Here is a 19,000-nt window from a genome sequence, read left to right as displayed (position 1 = left end):
AGAGTGTTCATCTGAAGCTGTTCATCTCCCTGCTTCCAGGCTAAAGACACCAAGATAAGAGTAATTAAAGTATTTTCAAGATTGGCAGGGACATTCATTTGCCAGCTTTTATAACATCCTGTTCTAGACCCCTTGGAATGGCTTCTAGAAGTCTTCTGTTATCGCTCTACACCTTCCAGGAACAATGGAACCTTGTAGGCAGATCAATGGTGAGACCACCCCCTCTCAGCAGGATTATTTGTTTCCTGGGAGCAGAATTGCCCTCTTTCCAGAATCATAGGTCTGATAGATAAAGGTCCTGAGCAGCAAGTGGAGATGGCTCCCTCAAGTGATAAGAACTTACCTGGAGCTATCTAGCGGAACCAGATCTGAAATAATGACCAATCAGACCACAGTTTGACCAAGACCCGTTGATCTTGGTCAAATCAGTACCCCAGAGATAGGACTGAGATGCTTGATCTTACCTCTCAACATGGCCATATTGATTGTAGTTCCTTTCCTGCTTTTCATCATTATCTTTTCTGTTTGGATTTGAGGTAAGTGGTCAGACCTGTTCTTTTGGGGACCCCCCCCCCAAGAGTTGTACCTCTGGCCCAGGACTCCCATAATGTCAATGTCTTCAGGAAAAAACAATATTGCTTGCAGTGACTTATTGGTCATCTGCATCTCAGTCCTGTCTCTGGATACTGATTTGACCAGATCAAACGGTCTTGGTCAAACTGTGGTCTGATTGGTCATTATTTCAGATCTGGTTCTGCTAGGTGGCTCCAGGTAAGTTCTTATCTCTTGAGGAGGTCATCTCCACTTGCTACTCAGGACCTTTATCTATCAGACCCATGATTCTGAAGGAGGGCAATTCTGCTCCTAGGAAACAAATGGTCCTGCTGAGAGGGGGCTGTCTCATCATCAATCTGCCTGCAAGGTTCCAGTTGCCTCAGGAATGTGGGAGGGGACAGAAATTAGGTTACACCCTTCAGCATGAAGTGGCTCTTGGTGGGGAATTTTGCAGTAAGACCAAGAAACAAGAACCATCCAACCACCCACTCAGTTTGGGGAGGCAAGGGGAAAGAAGAATGAGTTTGATGAAGTGACCAACATCTAAAGTGTACAGAGGGGCTCTTTAAGACCAAGTCCACTTCCTCCCATCTCTTCCCAACTAGAGGGCAAATAAATTCCCTTGTCCTTCAACATCATCTGTGGCCACAAAGAGAAGGTCTTATTATCCAGCAAAGAGGTAGCAGGAACCCTGATATCTGGTATACTTAGGAAAGGTGACATGGGCATATTTGGTGCTTAAAAGTAGGAAGGCATCAGGTAGGAATGAATCAATTAGTTTTGAAAATAATAGTGTAGGGCTCCCCCACTATTGTGGATGTGGTAAAAATAGGAACAGATACATTCTGGAGCACCTACTGTGTTACAGGAGCTGAATGCTTGTCATTTCGTTTAATTCTTCAATAACCAGGTGGGCCTTGGTGGAAGCACCATTAACAATCTGCCAAAGTACACACTGATAATAAGCAACTGGCCTGTGAGTCCTTCAAGATGCCTGATCACTCTTGACCTCTCCTGAGTGAGGGTGACTGAGGTCAACGAAAACGGTGCTATTCTGCCTGGGCCAGCTAGTGCTGGCAGCAGGAAAAAAAAAGAAAGTTTGGGGAAAAATAATATTCTCTCTTATGGAATTTTTACATAGCTTTACTGAGCAGCCGGAATTAAAATGGCTGATCTTCCAGAGTGTATGTGGAGAATGAGTACACGTGCGCTTTGCTAATAGGACTGCCTCTCCAGCGGAGCTGCACCTTAGAAGTCGGGGCAGGACCACCGACCAAGGAGTCCGGCTGGGCTGAAGCTAAGTCGCTGGTGGGCGGGGAAGTGCTATTATGACCTGCCCGGGTCCCTCCCCTCAGCGGGCACTGTGATGCCGCAGGGCAGCTGCTGGCCCGGCATGTCTGTCCCCGGCCCCCTCCCGCCCAGTGTGTCACAACAGCGGAGACGGCTGTATCTGGAGCAGTTGGGGTGGGCAGGCTCAGCTGGGAAGCGAGCGGGTGAGACGAGCGGCCGCGATGGTGAGCTTTCCAGGGGCTGGTGCTGGGCATCTGGGGTCGGGGACGAGAGCGGGAGCGCCGGGCAAGTGCCGGGTCAAGAGCCGGGGATTCGTATGGTGGGTTGGGGGTGGGGATTCATCACTTCGGCCCGCGGAGCTAGTTGTCTCCAGCAGAGTGTCAGTTCAGGGTCAGGGGGCACACACCTTAAGGCGGGAGACACTTGGTGTCACTACCTTTGTCGTGTGGGCGAAAGTGGAGAGCAGGGAGAGTTGCCCCTTAAGGAGCCCAAGGGAGATTTGTGCGCGCAGATGAGAGGTGGCAGGCCATGGGGAGCCCGGTGGAGAACCAAGGGAGATTCTGAAGGATCCCAGATAGGCAGCTTATGGACCAGAGTGGGAAGAAAAATGGAGCCCAGGGGTTCCGGACCATTTGCTTGGGTCGGAGAGGCTCAGGGAGTGGTACAGTCAAGTCCCCAAATCCAACCAAATGTGAACAGGGTTCCAGAAAGTGATAAGGGACTTAGGGCATCACAGCTCCCCTACGTTGAGGTTGTTCTCGGCTTGTATCCTTGGTTGAGTTTGGGGAACCCACAACGCCAGCATCGCTGGGTCCTCCAGGCGCAATCGGCTGCCCAGGCACCGTCAGCTCCAGGCACCTAGCACCGGTGCCAATTAGCCAGTTTTTCTAGCGGTCAAAGTCAGGACGCCTTTCGCACTCAGAAGTCTCCCTCCCAAGTCCAGCCTTTTGGTTTCGCATCCTACCCTGGCTTAGGGGGACTCAATGGCGGCTCCTTCCTCCTCCTACATCTCTATTGACAACTGCTTATCTTATTTGCCAGAGAGGCCCCCTACAAACTGTGTAGTTCCAGCCCCGCCGGGTTAAATTTGCTTCCAATCCATTTGCCTGAATGTCTGGAAACCCAGGGATCTCTCCCAGAGCCCTGATATTTCAGCAGTAGAGAGGTGGTTCGGAAAGGTTGGGAGTGAAGGGTGCGGGCAGAATAAGCATATTTCCTGGGCCAAGGCAGGTTCTCTGGTGACTCTTGCTCCAGGTGTCAGTGACAGAGGAGACCAGCAGAGAACCTCCCTTCCTCCCCCTCCCCCTGCTGTTTTTGGAAAGAGCCCAGAGCTTTCTGGCTCTGGCCCTAGCAGTGCTTCTTCCAGCACCCTCCCTCTCCCCAGCAGGCTCCAGTACCGCCTGGGAGTTTGAAGAATTTGGGAATAATGGCCAGAGGAACCTATTTCTGTCTGAGGCCCCTGGTGTGGGGCCATGGAAGGACCTCAGAAGCTAGAGTTCAAAAATTTGGCTCCTGGCTCTGCAGTTAACTGTGTGACTTCTAGAAGGTTACTTAACCTCTCTGAGATGGTTCTTCTCATCTATAAAATGAAGTGTTTTTAAACTTCTAAGGCTCCACGTAGATTTTATTCTTAAAAAACTTTTTATCAGGGGCTGGGGTTGTGGCTCAGCAGTTGAATGCTCCCCTAGCATGTGTGAGGCCCTGGGTTCAATCCTCAGCACCAGATAAAAATAAATAAATAAAAATAAAGGTATTAAGCAAAACAAAACAAAACAAAAACCCTTTTATCATTGAGAATTTCACACATATACAAAAGAGCAAGTGTTATAATGAACTATTATATGCATCATCCAGTTTCAACAATTACCAACCCTTTCCATTATTTCAAAGCAAATCCCAGGCCACATACTTTAAAATTTATATTTAATTTATATAATGCCTAGCATGTAGCTATTGCTTTATAATTTTCAAAGTGCTGTCCTTTGCATATTTTAAATTTGACTGAATGTCATAGTTACTTTCCAAGAAGAGCTTAAAGGAAGCTTACAAGGGGTGCTGAGGATCATAATCCAGCCCTTGCACAAATTTCCATGTGCATGCAATAGATGAATTTTTAAAAAAACTTTAAAAAACAGTAAAATCTTATTTTAAACATGTTTAAGAAATTTTGAAATGTGCTTAAGATTAAAAAAAAAAAAACCAATGGTTGAATATTTCAAAAAGGCAGTAACTTACTTATTTTGAAATACTGAGATTTGTATAGTGGGTTCTATTGAAAGCATTTCCTTGTGTACCAGCAAACATATGGACAAACATTTTTTTATTAAATACTTTCTACTCATAGAGCCTTAAAATGCTTTGGGGGCTGGGGTTATTGGCAGAGTGCTTGCCTCCCACATGTGAGGCACTGGGTTCAATCCTCAGCACCACATAAAAATGAATAAAATAAATAAAGAGGGCTGGGGTTGTGGCTCAGTGGTAGAGTGCTCACCTAGCACATGCAAGGGGCCCTGTGTTCGATCCTCAGCACCACATATAAATAAATAAAATAAAGGTATTGTGTCCAACTACAACTAAAAAATAAATATTTAAAAAGAAAAATAAATAAAGATATTGTGTCCATATTAAAAAGATATTTTAAAAAATAATGCTTTTGACTCATCCCCCCTCCCTTTTTTTGTGGTGGTGGGACTCAAGCCCTTGCTTCTGCTAGTCAAGTGCTCTACCACTGAGCTATACCCACTGCCCCTGACTCATTCCTAAAAAGCTAGAATGATACATTTATAAAACTTACCCCAAGAATCCCACCCTGTGGATTTCTTCCTCTAGTGGATTAAGTTTCAGGCATCTGCCCATATTCTCCTTTCTATTAGCCTTGGAATTTTTGTAGATTCTGAATAAGAAATATATAACTAATCCCATGTATATTTTTAAAAAGGCATTCCTGCAGTTACTAGACAGATGGACTTTTTTGGTGTGTTTGTGAAACACTCCCCTTCTCCCTAGTCACCCACAACACCATACTACCAATATCCTTTAGCATTTCCAAACTGGAGCCTCAAGCTGCACAATTGGTAAGAAGACCCAAACCTAAACCCCACTCAATTTCAGAGCCTCTGTTCTTAACTCTCAGATCAGCAGGATAATCCTACAGCTGAGCTTTCCCATCTGCTGCCTATGTCCTAGGGAGCAACTCTCCTAGGAACTGAGACTGTGACACCTTTTTTTGGGCTATAATATGGAGAATTGTGGGCAGATACCTGTCAAGGGAGTTTCTGTGGTCTATGCAGAGGTGGGAATTCGAATTCTGTAACACAGCCTCCTTAGCTCCATTACTTCTGCACTGGGGAGCACCAGTTGAGTTCTGATGGGAATTGGCACCAAATGATGACAAAGATCCTGACACATAAAAATTGGCAGTTAGAGAAGAGGGAAAAGTGTTCTGGGGGGGTTGTGGCACTGCCACGTCTGTGGCCCTCTGCCATCTGCCTCTTAAAGGCAGTCATAGCTGTGATCTGACCTCAGAGCACTGTGTGGGGTTCCCAACAGACAGCAAATAACTGCTGTTTCCCTCCTTCCATTACTAAATGCAGGAGGTCACTGGGCATACCTCTGAGTGAAGGAGCCTCCATTCACAGAGCAGTAGCTAGGGCAAAACTGCTGGGTCAGTGAGAAAGGACTGTTAGGTTTTTTTTTTTTAAATTAATTTATTTACTTAGTTTTGTTTTTGTTTTAAGCCATCCAATGCATGGCAATTTTTTTACAGTAGCCATAAGCAACCGATACATTCATTAAATTGGATCTTTTAGAAAATTGATTTTTAAAAAGTTTTTTCCAAGCTTTTAGTTCCTGATGTATAAATATCCATAGTTAATTCATATAAAACTTAATTCGAACATGTAGAAAAAACTTATAATGTCAAACCCCAAACACAAGTTCAATTTTTCCAATTTCATAAACCTGGGAAAAGTAATATACAATACTAATTGGCTTCTTTACAGAATTTTCAAATATTTGCAGCCCTGTATTCCAGTAAGCCTATTATTATATTATTTAGATGATATTCTAGATAAGGTATAATCCCATTTGTAGGTTTTGATGGGAAACTTCCAGGCTCAGGTAAGGCCCATGCAGAGCTGGAGTGTGTATGTGAGGTGCCCCTGAATGACCTTGAAAAGAAAGTAAAAAGTTAAAAAATAATTTCTGAGGAGGAACTAGTTGGTGAATACAAGGCCAGTGATGGGGGAGGTTGGGAGGATGTAGTGGCTTAATGGGAGGAAGTGGATCAACTGCTCCCTTTCCCTGGGGCTGTCAAGGGACTGACAACACTATCTATGGCTTTGTGGTTAGCATTTCCTGGGTTAGTATCTCCTTGTTAGGATGTTCCCCAGTTAATGAGCTGTAGAAGAGAATTGGAACTTGCAGTGGGCAGTGCTTATTTCTTGTGTGACTCCTATGCTTGCCCCAAGGTCAGTTAAAACCCTTTTGACATCTTAGGGTCTTTTGTGCTGGGAGTCTACTTACCAAACATTCCTATCATCCTAAAGTAGGTCTTAGGTCAGTCCTATTGTTGCCTTAACTGCGGAGCCTATGATCTGAGCCCTTCTCCTGAGCCACCTCTTTATTCTTGCTGTTTCTTGCTTGCTATCTATTCTTTGTTCTTAATGGTTCCAGATAATTCTAATTGAAGGCTTCTGAGCAGAGACAATTTCATGAATCATATTTGTTCTTACTTTAATTATCCTACTGGAACACTGGGGATCTACTTTTCTCTTGCTGTCTCTGACCTAAGTCCTAAAATATATTGATGTATTATTCTAGCCTGACAACTAGAAATAATTTGGTGTAATAATAGGCTTCCTAAAAGCAACTGAGGTATTTGAGCACACAAGTGGTCAGGGGACTGTGGAGTGGTTTCAGGTTTTCACATGTAAACACTGTTGGCTGTGTCAGTTCTTTTCCCATATAATATGCCAATTTTACTGTTTCGTGATACTTTGAAGTGATTTTTTAAAAGTATATATATATATATATATATATATATATATATATATATATATATATTTTTTTTTTTTTTTTTTTCATTGTAGTTGGACACAATACCTTTATTTTATTTGTTTATATTTATGGGGTGCTGAGGATCGAACCCAGGGCCTCGCATATGCTAGGTGAGCACTCTACCACTGAGCAATAATCCCAGGCTCTTTGAAATGATTTTTAAAGCTTCAAAGCCTTCTACTGAGGATAGTGATTAGTCTGTCTTAATCTTCTGAGAACAGAGCAAAGAGAAATGACGTGTTAAAATGGAAAGCCAAACATTAAATAGAATTGGCATAGGGAAAGGTTTCTTGCAGTGAAATTCGAAAAGTCCTGCAAAGTTCTAGAATTTTCTTTTCTTTTTTCAATGTTCTGCAAAGTGTCTGCTCTCCTCTCCATGCAGCATGGTCATAGGGGGCACAGATGTTTCATCTCCTCTGCCTTTCAGGGACCTATACCTCAGACAAATTGGGCAGTTGTGGCCATGGTCCCTGCCCTAAATTTTTCTGTCTCTTGTCACACTGCTCTTAAACCCTCTTAAATGCCCGCAGGTCCTCTTGGCATTTGGCATGTCCCATGTCCCTGTGACTATTCCTTCTTGAGGAAATCAGGCCAGCAGTTGTCTTTTTCTCATTTGAACTCTTATTGAGCTTGATCTATGTACTTCTTGGGCACTGGCTACTCTCCTTATTAAATGGCGTTTAAGTCCAATGATCGTTTCTTATTCTAATCATCTCTAAATTCATTGAGTACCTGTTAAAATTCAAGCACTGTGCTTTGTGCTGGGGATGGTGTTCCTTATCCCCATAGGGCTTAATCTCTGTACTAGAAAAGCCAGAAAATTGAAAAAGCAACTATATAATATGGTGTGAAAAATGCAATGATGGGGAGATAAAGGGGATTGTAGCAATTCACATCAGGGACTTGCCTACTACCTTCCAATGCCTTCTTGCATGTAACAGCACAAAAAACATTTGTCGTAGGAATGAACAGAGTAGGTGACTTTGGTAGGTTTCTCAGGGCTAAGTCTGTGTGAGAGGATGTCATACTTTCCTTGAGGAAAGGGACTCCCAGGTCTATCCACTTCCTTATCTTCTTCACCTTCTGGATTGTTAGCTTCAGCAGCACAGAGGGGACTCCTCACTGGGACCCAGGAGAGCAGAGCTTGTCTGAGGCTCTGTAAGCCCAGATTCAAAATAAAACTAGAGAGAGAGAGAGAGAAAAGAAGAAGATGAAGAAGAAGAAGAAGAAGAAGAAGAAGAAGAAAAGAGAAGAGAAGAGAAGAGAAAACACTCCAATTAGCTAAAGAAGGAAACCTGAAATATGAGTTTGAAGCAAACATATGACTTAAATATCTTCTGCTGGGTCAGCTTACCCTTGCCCTAGTAACTCCTCCCCCTGCCAATGGCTGTGCACACTGGTTTGGAGAATCAGTCTCCTTGGTTCTGTCAAAATGATCCATTTCAACTAGGTTACCACCCTGATCCATTCTCAGTTTCTCTCTGCATTAGAATTTTTCCTGTTTGTAGTTTTGCTCTACAAGCTTGATCTTGGTGTCCACCATCAGGCTGGCACTGATGTGAATGTGTGCACATCTCAAGGCCCTGGAAATTCAGAGTGAAAGTGAGGCAGGAGGTTGTGCAGTACAAAGGAAAGAATTCAGGATGGGGTCTGAAGTCATAGATTCTGGTCCAGGATTTTTTGCTGCAGAGCTGTGAACTCGTGAATTTGTTACATACCTTTATGAACCCCAGATTTTTTTTTTGTCTGCAAAATAATGGAGGGGGAATCATATTAGGTGAACATAAAGCCAATCCAGCACTAGAATCCTAAATATTTTGAAGCTAGCATCACATCCTTGGTTATGAAAGGAGGATGCCTTTTCTTGGGCAATGAGGATTGGTCTCCCAAGGACATCTGCACTGGGTCTGTTCTGTGTTTATGCAGAACTTCCGGGCAGAAAGATTCATAGATGATCAGAGTAGTTGGAGGAGGCTAGGTCAGCACCTGAGTTAGAGGAGTTCTGTGGCGGAGCTTTGAAATGTTCCTTGTTCCCCTAGGTGTTAGTAAGTTTTCTGTCACTATAATAAATACCTGAGGTAATTTTCTTATAAAGTGAAAAGGTTTACTTTGACTCATAGTTTTGTAGGTTTCAGTCCATGATTGGTTGACTCTGTTGCTTTTGGGCCTATGACGAGGCAGCATGTCATGGTGGGAACAAAATCACAACCCTCATGGCTAAACAGGGGAAGAGAGGAAGAGCAAAAGACTGGGGTTCCACAATTCTTTCTGAGGGCAAATTCCCAGTGACCCAAAGTCCTCCCATGAGGTCCTACCTCTGAATGTCTCCAATACCTCCGAATAGTGCCAGTCCTTTAGAAAAGGATGGGCCTTTAGGGAACATTCCAGATCCAAACTATAGCACCTGACCAGAAGCAGGTGCAAAGGCCCAGAGGAAGGTTGAGCATGAGCACAGACCTCAGAGTTCCACAAAGCCTCAGACAACTTGTAATTTCACTTGTGATTTCTTCATGTAACTTTGAAATCACTGTTTGACCTCATAAATTAAGGTCTTAATAAATGTTAGTTCAATAAATGACTGTGTGAAGTGGGGCAAGAAGAACCTGGACCCACAAAAGTTGAATGGAGTCCTTATTCCTACTCTTGTTTTATTTAGTTTTTTTACTTTAAAAAACATCAAACATCCAGAAAGTAGATGAGTATAATGCCACCTATATATTTATCATTTAGACATAATATTAAGAATTTTTTTTCCATATTTACTTATCTTCTGTGTTAAAAGTATTTTAAAATAGGATTAGGGATGTAGCTCAGTGGTGTGCTTGCCTTGTATGTGCCAGGCCCTTGGTTCAATCCTCAGCACCAGGATGGGAGCCGGTGGAGGAGAAGATATTTTGGATCTTTTTTAATATATCCTGTCTCAATAAAAAAAAATAATGGAATTACTTGATTGAAATAGAGTGTATAAAATATTCAAAAGAAATATATTTTTTTGGTGGTATCAGGGATTTTACCCAAGGGTGCTCTACCACAGAGTTATACCTGCAACCTCATTTTTTTTTAAAATCTATTTTTAGATAGGGCTTTGCCAAGTTGCTAAAGCTGTCCTCAAACTTTGCAATTCTTCTGCTTCAGTCTCTCAATTTGTTGGGAATACAGGTGTGTTCCACCATGCCTGTCCTTCTCCTTCCCCCATGACCCCACACTATTGGAGATGGAATTTAGGGCCTTGCCTTGCGTATGTTAGTCAAGTACTCTACCATTGAGTTACATACCCACCCCTTCATTATTCTTTCTGGTGCTTGTCTTTGGCAGTGGGACTCTTCAAGTTGGCTTGACATCCCAGTCTTTGTTAGCTTCTGCGCTTTCAGGCTCTATAAAATACTTCAGACTTATCTGATACATTCCTCAGTTCAGACCCAGAACTCTCTGTTGCTTTAAGGTTCACTGGTTCTGTTAGTAAGGAATAATATTAAGAGACCTTCCTCTTTCCCCCTTTCTCTTTTTGTGGTAGTGAGAATTGAATCCAGGGTTTCACACTGAAATGCTCTACCACTGAGCTACATCCCTATCCCCTTTTTAAATTTTTATTTTGAGACAGGGTCTTACTAAATAAAATAGTTCTTTTCTTAAGGGTGTGTTTGTGTGTGACAGAGCTGGGGGGGATTTTATCTGTGAAAATGCATATTAATTGTATGAGATTAAAGAGGGCATCAAACAGAGTTTGATGTAAATGTCACATGTTAGTGGTTTCAGGTCCACCAGATTCTTTACTCTTTGTCCTGTGATCTTTGCTTTTCCTGTATCTTCTGTGGAAAGACCCAGAGTATTCCAGAAGAGAGGTCAACCTAGGGACCAGGCAGTCCCTGAGATGGGTTTAGAGGGTGGTTGGGGTATGGTAGTGAACAAGGCTCAGAAAGCTAAGGGTCAGGGCCATGAAGGATATTGTCACTTAGGAGAAGATATAGGATGAGGTTCCTTTCAAGCCTCTCTAATGTCCCCTAAGTTTTGAATATCTCTCTAGGAAGCCATGGCTGCTTGCTGAATGTGAGATATGGTCTGGGTCAATAACACGCTGGTTTTGGGCTGGTTGATGGACACAAAATGTGCTTTTCTTAGTCCTGAATAGAGTCTTAAGATGGAGGTTGAGAACAGACCCCAAAATAAAGGAGTGAAGAATGGAAACCCGAGCTCTCCGACTTCCTATAGGTGCTTCTTGCTTCCTATAGGTGGAGAAAAGAGCTATAAGAGAGTATAGCTGAAAATGATAATGGTAAAGACAAGAACAATAATAGCAATTATGGCTAATTTATTTTCAGATGAGGAGAGAGTGAGTAACTCAGTTAAGATTGCACAGACCAGCAAGTAAATTGAGAAGGCAAGATTTCAACCTTGGAATGTGGGCAACCTTGTGAATGAAGCCTTTTCCCTGGACACTGGGGAATACAGCTGGGTTGGGTATTCTGTACAGGGTTGTGTTCCATACTGGCTGCTGTGAATGCCCATGCTCTTTTCTTCCCCAGGGCAAGTGGCAACTATCAGTCAGCTCTAGCACAGATAGGTGTAGAGTAGGGACTCAGCTGTAAAACTGAATAAGGGAGAAATGGGTCCTGACACCGTTGACCCTTTGAATGTTGCTATGCTTGGAGACTCTTCCAACTTCCCAGGAGTCCTGGATGTGGACTCTACTTGTTTTCATGCCCAGCCGTGTTCTCTGGAGGCTCTGTTCCTGGCTTGAATTACTTAGAGCTGGAAAATGACAAGTCAGGTCATGGATAAGAATAGAAACCCACAGACCAAGCACATGCTTCCAGGTTGGGTTCTGGCGAGTGTCACATACACAGAGCTGTTATGTTGGCCACTCTTCCCCACAGGCAGGATATGGGTAGGGGAAACGAGTTCATCTTCCTAGTGAAACTTCATGGTATGTTTCTAGTTAAGCACACACCTCCCCATCTTAAGGCATTAAGTACTAAGATCAGTCAGGTAATTGTGGCTTCATATTAGAGTAGCACAAAGATAAGAATACTCTAAAGGTTAGCTTTATTTAACACTTGGCCTGACATAGGCCAGGTGGTAGATAATGGGGGCTCCAAAAAGAATTTTCCACTTTGTCAGAATTTGGTAAGAGCCTAATTTATGCCCCTCAACCTTCCCTTGATAATGGAGGCTCCAAAAAGAATTTTCCACTTTGTCAGAATTTGGTAAGAGCCTAATTTATGCCCCTCAACCTTCCCTTGATGGTGTACTGATCTCTTCTCATTTCTACATTTGTCACCATAACACTAATGACACTAATAATACTAATAATACTGCTCCAAACCATATTCCTTCCATGAGTATTCATCTGCTCTGTTAGTCTGAGTGTGTATGTGTCTGTGTGTGTGAGATGTCAAGTTGGGGATTAGTATTAATGAATGTGAAATCTGCCGCTGGGTGTGGTAGTAAACTTAGGAATATTTTCTGCTATTCTCATGGGTTTCTTTGGTATCAGAGTCTGATGGTTTAGAATTAGCTCCTTGTTTCACCTCTGCAGTAGCTTTTTTTTTTCTTCCTGGTACAAAGAATTAACTATGGAAAGCAAACTTTAGAGAAAGCCATAGAAAAAAACATGTCTTCTTTGGAGCCCAAGTTTTGGTCCATTTGCAGTTGTGCCCACGCACTTGCAACCTCAGATACCACCTGATTACCAGGGTAGCATGGATGGAGGGATGGGTGTCCTGAAGATTGAATACAGGAAGAGACAGGTCTGCAGATGTGGAGCCTCAATCTGTGGCCAGGGCTCTCTGACCCTGATATTGTCCTCTCCCCACAGCGGGAATGCATATCTGTCCACGTGGGTCAAGCTGGAGTTCAGATTGGCAATGCTTGTTGGGAGCTCTTCTGCCTGGAGCATGGCATCCAGGCAGATGGCACCTTTGGTGCTCAGGCCAGCAAGATCAATGACGATGACTCCTTCACCACATTTTTCAGTGAGACTGGCAATGGGAAACACGTGCCCCGGGCTGTCATGGTGGACCTGGAACCTACTGTAGTAGGTGAGTATGGGTTAAGATTCCCTCCACATAAAACAATACAAAACCTCAGAGGCTTTGGCTTAATGAACGATAAGGAAGCTTAAAAGTGGGGGTGGCTCAACTAGAATCCACCAGCCCTTGTGACTTCTGTCAGCTCCTTAGGGAATCTTGCAATAGGGATTGAGGATCCCTGTTAATCTGTACAATGTAAAGTGCCCCTTAAGCCTGCTGAGACAGTCTGAAATGAACAAGACTGTCACTAAATGCTAATAATTTAAAAAACCTAAATAATTTTTGGAAATTATAATAAGCCCCTAATTAGTCAATTTCCCAGTGTAGGTTTCTGATTTTATAATAATTGCAGTCTATTCTCACAGGTCTAGTCTAACCTTGAAGTACCTTACATACAAAATGATAAAACAGCAAGCATATTCACAGCCAGGTGTTGCAGTTGTTTTAGAATGAATCTCATTCAGTTAGTTACACAGCAGAATTTCCTAAGCTTTAAGGCTGGCTCATCAAGCAAGGGGTAGACAGGTTGCACAGAGATATCTGGACAAATGCTTATAACACCTGAACAGTGGTTTCTAGAGGCAACGAATGACAGGTACTCTACCCTCTGGATGTTTTGTACAAATGCAAAATAATGGGGGTCACCTTCCCAGGTGACTGCACACTTGAATGATTTCTCTGAAGGGGGGAGTAGAGGAATCCCAAAGAGATGATGAGGTGAGGCGGATCAATCTTCATCTGCCTTGCACCTACCCTGTGTGAACCCTTGGAGGTAAGCCGAGCCCCTTGAAGGTCTCTCAAAGGCTCCTGCTCTTCCAGGACCTGGAGTACAATTTTGCTTAAAAGCATTAAAAAATATGTCTTGGACTGGGTGTGTGGCTCAGTGGCAGAGTGTGTGCTCAGAACGCATGAGGCACTGGGCTTGATCTCCAACACCAAAGCCAGAAGGGTGTCATATGATAGTCTGATGGGGAGGGAGGCTTCTCCTCTGGAAACCAGGTGGTAAGACCTAATGGTCCCCCTCTCTTGGTAGATGAGGTTCGGGCAGGAACCTACCGCCAGCTCTTCCATCCAGAGCAGCTGATCACAGGAAAGGAGGATGCAGCTAATAACTATGCCCGGGGTCACTACACAGTGGGCAAGGAGAGCATCGATTTAGTATTGGACCGCATACGGAAGCTGGTAAGCATCTGGGACAGAAGATTGGTGAGTTAGGCTAGAGTGAACAGGCTTGGATCTATATCTCTTGGATAAGGCTGGGTAGATGGAGCTATACATGACTTCTGGCTACAGGATAGAGCACCTAAGGTTTGGGAATTTTTTCCAGTGCTGGTGACTAAATTCAGGGCCTCATGGATGCTAAGCACACACTCTACCATGGAGCTATACCCTGGTTTTATATTTTGTAAAGGGCATTCCCAAGGATTATGCCTTTCCCCTACCTAGATATCATGGACTATCCTACAGGCTGATGCCTGAAGGTACCTATCAATACTGTATGGTGGTATCTGGGGAAGATTCCAACTATAAGGAAGGCTAAGGCCTTGCTTATTGGAATAATGGTTTACAAATCATTAAGTTAGAAGAGGAGAGGAAGAAATTGTTACACATTTGAGGACTTGCAAATATTATACATATCAAGAACATTCCTTCATTTTTTTCTTAATAATCATACAAAGGAGGTCTCTTCCCTGTACTTTACAGGTAAAGAAATTGAGGGCCAGGGTGGTTAAATAATTTAGCTTGGTTTACACAGCTAGAAAGTTGGCAGAGTTAGGATTTGAACCAGGTTGATTTGACTACAAAGCTCTGAGTTGTGGGCAAAGTCACTTTGTTTAAGCTCCTATTTCCTAATTTATATGATGGAAAATGTTGGATGTAGTGAAGTTTTTTTTTTCTTTTTTTAACCTGGGTGCTTAGGATGTTACATTTTTGTATATGTTTACTTTTTTTGTTTAGAGGGTTCTAATAGAGGTCATCAGTCTCAAAGCCATCTGTAGTGTTACTAAGTTTTGAAGCACTGGATTAAATAATACATCATATTCAATGGAAAAATTCTGTGACTCTGAATTCTCTTTGTTCTGATAGGCTAACATTGAATGCTTAATAAGCATCAGATTTTTACTCAAAACATTATGCTATCTCATTTAATTATCACAATAACCTTGTAAGATAAGGATTTTTTTTTACAGGAAATCATAGTCTTTTTAAAAAAATATAATTATTAACACATTAATTGTAGAAGATAATAGGTTTCACTATGTATTTCCATACTTACCTCTATCATGCTTTGATCATATCTACCCTCCCTTCTACTCTTACCCTCCCTTTTCTCTCTCCTTCCCTCTCCCCTTTTCCCTTCTCTAATTGTCTCAAGATGAGGATATTTTTCTTGTCTCCACTTTAATCAAGAGCAAACAAAAGTTTGGAGAGGTTCAATAACTTGTTCAAGTTTTTACAACTGGGAAGCACATGGATGGGTTGGTTGGTTTGACTTGGTCATTCCACAGTGTATGTAAAAACTGTAATATCACTTTGTACCCCATAAATATGCACAGCTATAAATTTTCAATATAGAATAAAATAAAATAAAAAAGGAAACCTCAGGTTCCCTAATTCCTTTTCTTAAGTTGGTACTCTGACCTCCCTTTCAAGGTTGGGTTGAGAGGTATAGGTAAACAGTTCCTACAGAATCATAGGGCAGGGGTGGTGGGCAATTTGGGGCTCTCAAAAGGCAAAGTCACTGATCATTGTGGCTCTGAAATTTTCATTCCTGTTTTAACTAAGCTGCTGGGATGAAACTTTCATGTTCCTAAAGGCATATGTAGCTTGCTGTCCCATAATTCAGCTACTCCTCCCAAGATCAAAACAACTGCCTTTGTGTTTCCTTATTTCTTTAAGGTTTTCATGATTTCACTTATATAAAAATGTTGGATGGGATGGGGCAGAGGGAAGGATTTGTTACCTGGGAGAATTCTCAGAACTTGTCTTCATGATTTCTTCTCATTTCCTGCTTTCCCCAGACAGATGCTTGCTCTGGCTTGCAGGGCTTCCTGATCTTCCACAGTTTTGGTGGAGGCACTGGCTCTGGCTTCACTTCTCTGCTGATGGAACGCCTCTCCCTTGATTATGGCAAGAAGTCCAAGCTAGAGTTTGCTATCTACCCAGCACCCCAGGTCTCCACTGCAGTTGTTGAGCCCTACAACTCCATCCTGACAACCCACACCACACTGGAACACTCAGATTGTGCTTTCATGGTAGATAATGAAGCCATCTATGACATCTGCCGCAGGAACCTAGACATTGAGCGCCCCACCTATACCAACCTCAACCGCCTCATCAGCCAGATTGTGTCCTCAATCACAGCCTCTCTCCGCTTTGATGGGGCCCTCAATGTGGACCTCACTGAGTTCCAGACCAACCTGGTGCCCTATCCCCGCATTCACTTCCCCCTAGTCACCTATGCTCCCATCATCTCTGCTGAGAAAGCCTACCATGAACAGCTCTCTGTTGCTGAGATAACCAGCTCCTGCTTTGAGCCCAACAGCCAGATGGTGAAGTGTGACCCAAGGCATGGAAAGTACATGGCCTGCTGCATGCTGTACCGGGGAGATGTGGTGCCCAAGGATGTGAATGTTGCTATTGCCGCCATCAAGACCAAGAGGACTATCCAGTTTGTCGACTGGTGTCCCACAGGCTTCAAGGTGAGAGCTGATAAATTACAAAGGGGCTAGATAACTGGAAAAGCAGAAACAGAAGACAAAAAATGGTAGAATGAAATCTTGGGAGCCTCAGGTTTTATGTGTTGATATGGGGAGAGGAATTGAAACCACATGTAAAATTAATTTCATTCAGCTTTGGCTGAGACACAAATGCTGTTGAAATTTTGTCATTTTAGAGCCAGGCATGGTGGTCCATGTCTGTAATCCCAATGATTTGGGTGGTGAAGCAAGAAGATCATACATTTGAGGCCAGCATGGACAATTTAATGAGACTTGTCTCAAAATAAAATTTTAAAAGGGATTGGGGATGTAGTTCAGTGGTGAAGTGCCCCTGGGTTCAATCCCTTATAAAAAAAATTTTTAGAAAACATGAATTTGAGAATATTTTAAATTGGTTTACTATCTTTGATTTTTTTTTTAAAGCTGAGGAGCAAGTAATGATTTTGGAATGGACCTGAATCACAATGCTTTTGGAGATCATGATTCAGTTCAATTTATGTTAAATTAGTTTTAATAGACATTTTCCATTTCCAGGTATTTTAATTTTAGAATTGACTAAGTTATTCTTGTTATTAGAGAGGTATAATTTTCTCTTCTAACAAAAAATGTGTTCCCCCAGTTTATTTAGAGAAATTAAATACCTATTCTGTAAGACTTAATTAATTTGGAGAAATTGTGGGACATATTTTGTTTATTACATGAGTTACTCATGTCATAAAGGCCTGACATTTTCCATTCCTGACAACCAAGATGTAACTTTTCTTTTTTAGAGCAAGGGAGTGTAGCATTCCTTCTCATTGTTCTACTCCTGGCTACATTTTTAATCTTCCTTCCCCAAGACGGGCTGGGGTTAGCTGGGAGGACCCTGACATGCCACCAGAACTTGGGAAGTTAGCTTCAGGCAAGACCTTTAATTATCTTTGGAGGTCTTACTTTTATTCTGAGAATTCCTGTTTTCCAGACATAACAAGGCCTGGTTTACATTAATGTAATCCCCAAGGACCTTTGGATTTTTAAATTTATTGTTCTGGAATATCCCTATGACTTCTTACACATCTCTTCACCCTTGGCAGAGAAACTTACCCAAATTTATTTGCACACAACTAAGAAGAACTTCAGACATCATCTGGGAAGAATAACCTTCATGGGCTAGGGTTGTGGCTCAGTGGTAGAGCACTTGCCTGGCATGTTTGAGGCACTGGGTTCAATCCTCAACACCACATAAAAATAAATAAATAAAATAAAGGTATTGTGTCCATCTACAACTAACTAAATATATAAATATAAAAATAAAAAAGAATAACTTCACAGCAATTTCAATTCCAGTGATTGAAATTGAAGGTATTTCCTTCCCTTTTAGAGGCAAATCATATACTCTACCTCCCATGAAATAATAACTTTATTCATTGCTTTCCTTTGTCTTTTTTGCTATTTTCCACTAACATTTCTTCCTGGTACCAGCCCTCTCTTTTTCTTTTCCAGACTTTAAATCCTCCAGCCCTTGCTTTGGAATTTGCTTGTACCAATACCATTTACTTTTCTCTCTAGTGCCCACTTCTTTCTACCTGCTCACTCTCCCAACTTCTGGGTTCCTTCTTCTCACATTCCACCCTGCAGTCTGCTCTCCACACACAGGACCCTGACTCACTAACATACCTTGTTACAAGACATGCCCTATGAGTTATCTTTTGGCTGACTTGCATATTCTGCTGTTGCTCTTCCTCATTTGTTCCCCAGGTGGGCATCAATTACCAGCCACCCACCGTGGTGCCAGGAGGGGATCTGGCCAAAGTCCAGCGGGCTGTCTGCATGCTGAGCAACACCACAGCAATTGCGGAGGCCTGGGCCCGCCTTGACCATAAGTTTGACCTAATGTACGCTAAACGGGCCTTTGTGCATTGGTATGTTGGAGAAGGAATGGAAGAAGGAGAATTTTCTGAGGCCAGGGAGGATCTGGCTGCCCTGGAGAAGGATTATGAAGAAGTGGGGACCGATTCATTTGAAGAAGAAAATGAAGGGGAGGAATTTTAAATATACATCTTCCTCTTGGCTGTGTCTTTTTATTTATGCTGCTCCACTATACACATTTAACTAGTCAAGAGTAACAGACCATTCTCCCAACCCCAGCCTGTCTTACACAGGAGGAGGGCACCTGACTCTAGTACCCATGGGTGATGTTACTGGCCAAAAATAGATGCTGAATTATTTCAGACCCTTGTTTGAGCCAAGAGTAGATTTGTCACTAAAGAAAATGAAGGTTATTGTTTCTGGGTGAAGGTGAGGCCAAGTTATACATGTGAAGAGGCCTAATCAGTTATTTTAATTCTAGATTAGGCTGGGTCCACC

The 19,000-nt window shown here is 42.6% G+C and overlaps 1 protein-coding gene across 3 annotated transcripts; it reads left to right on the top strand.

Annotated features, from left to right (window-relative positions):
• The first annotated feature begins 1,917 nt into the window (after positions 1-1,917).
• Tuba8 (tubulin alpha 8) lies at positions 1,918-18,703 on the top strand. 3 transcript variants are annotated; one of them, XM_071610261.1, is made up of 5 exons: positions 1,918-2,069; positions 12,719-12,941; positions 13,966-14,114; positions 15,956-16,636; positions 18,116-18,385. In XM_071610261.1, the coding sequence occupies exons 1-5, from the start codon at positions 2,067-2,069 to the stop codon at positions 18,200-18,202; spliced, it is 1,143 nt and encodes a 380-aa protein (XP_071466362.1). In that variant the 5' UTR covers positions 1,918-2,066; the 3' UTR covers positions 18,203-18,385. The 3 variants fall into 3 exon arrangements, with proteins under 3 accessions (XP_071466362.1, XP_027806939.1, XP_027806937.1); XM_027951138.2 differs by lacking the exon at positions 18,116-18,385 and adding an exon at positions 18,392-18,703 and having other exon boundaries at positions 1,920-2,069; positions 12,877-12,941; XM_027951136.2 differs by lacking the exon at positions 18,116-18,385 and adding an exon at positions 18,392-18,703 and having other exon boundaries at positions 1,920-2,069.
• Positions 18,704-19,000: the final 297 nt, after the last annotated feature.

The sequence above is a fragment of the Marmota flaviventris genome, chromosome 3 (assembly GCF_047511675.1).
Source record: "Marmota flaviventris isolate mMarFla1 chromosome 3, mMarFla1.hap1, whole genome shotgun sequence".
NCBI classification, from domain to species: Eukaryota; Metazoa; Chordata; class Mammalia; order Rodentia; family Sciuridae; genus Marmota; species Marmota flaviventris.
This window is presented reverse-complemented; position numbering and strand designations above follow the sequence as displayed.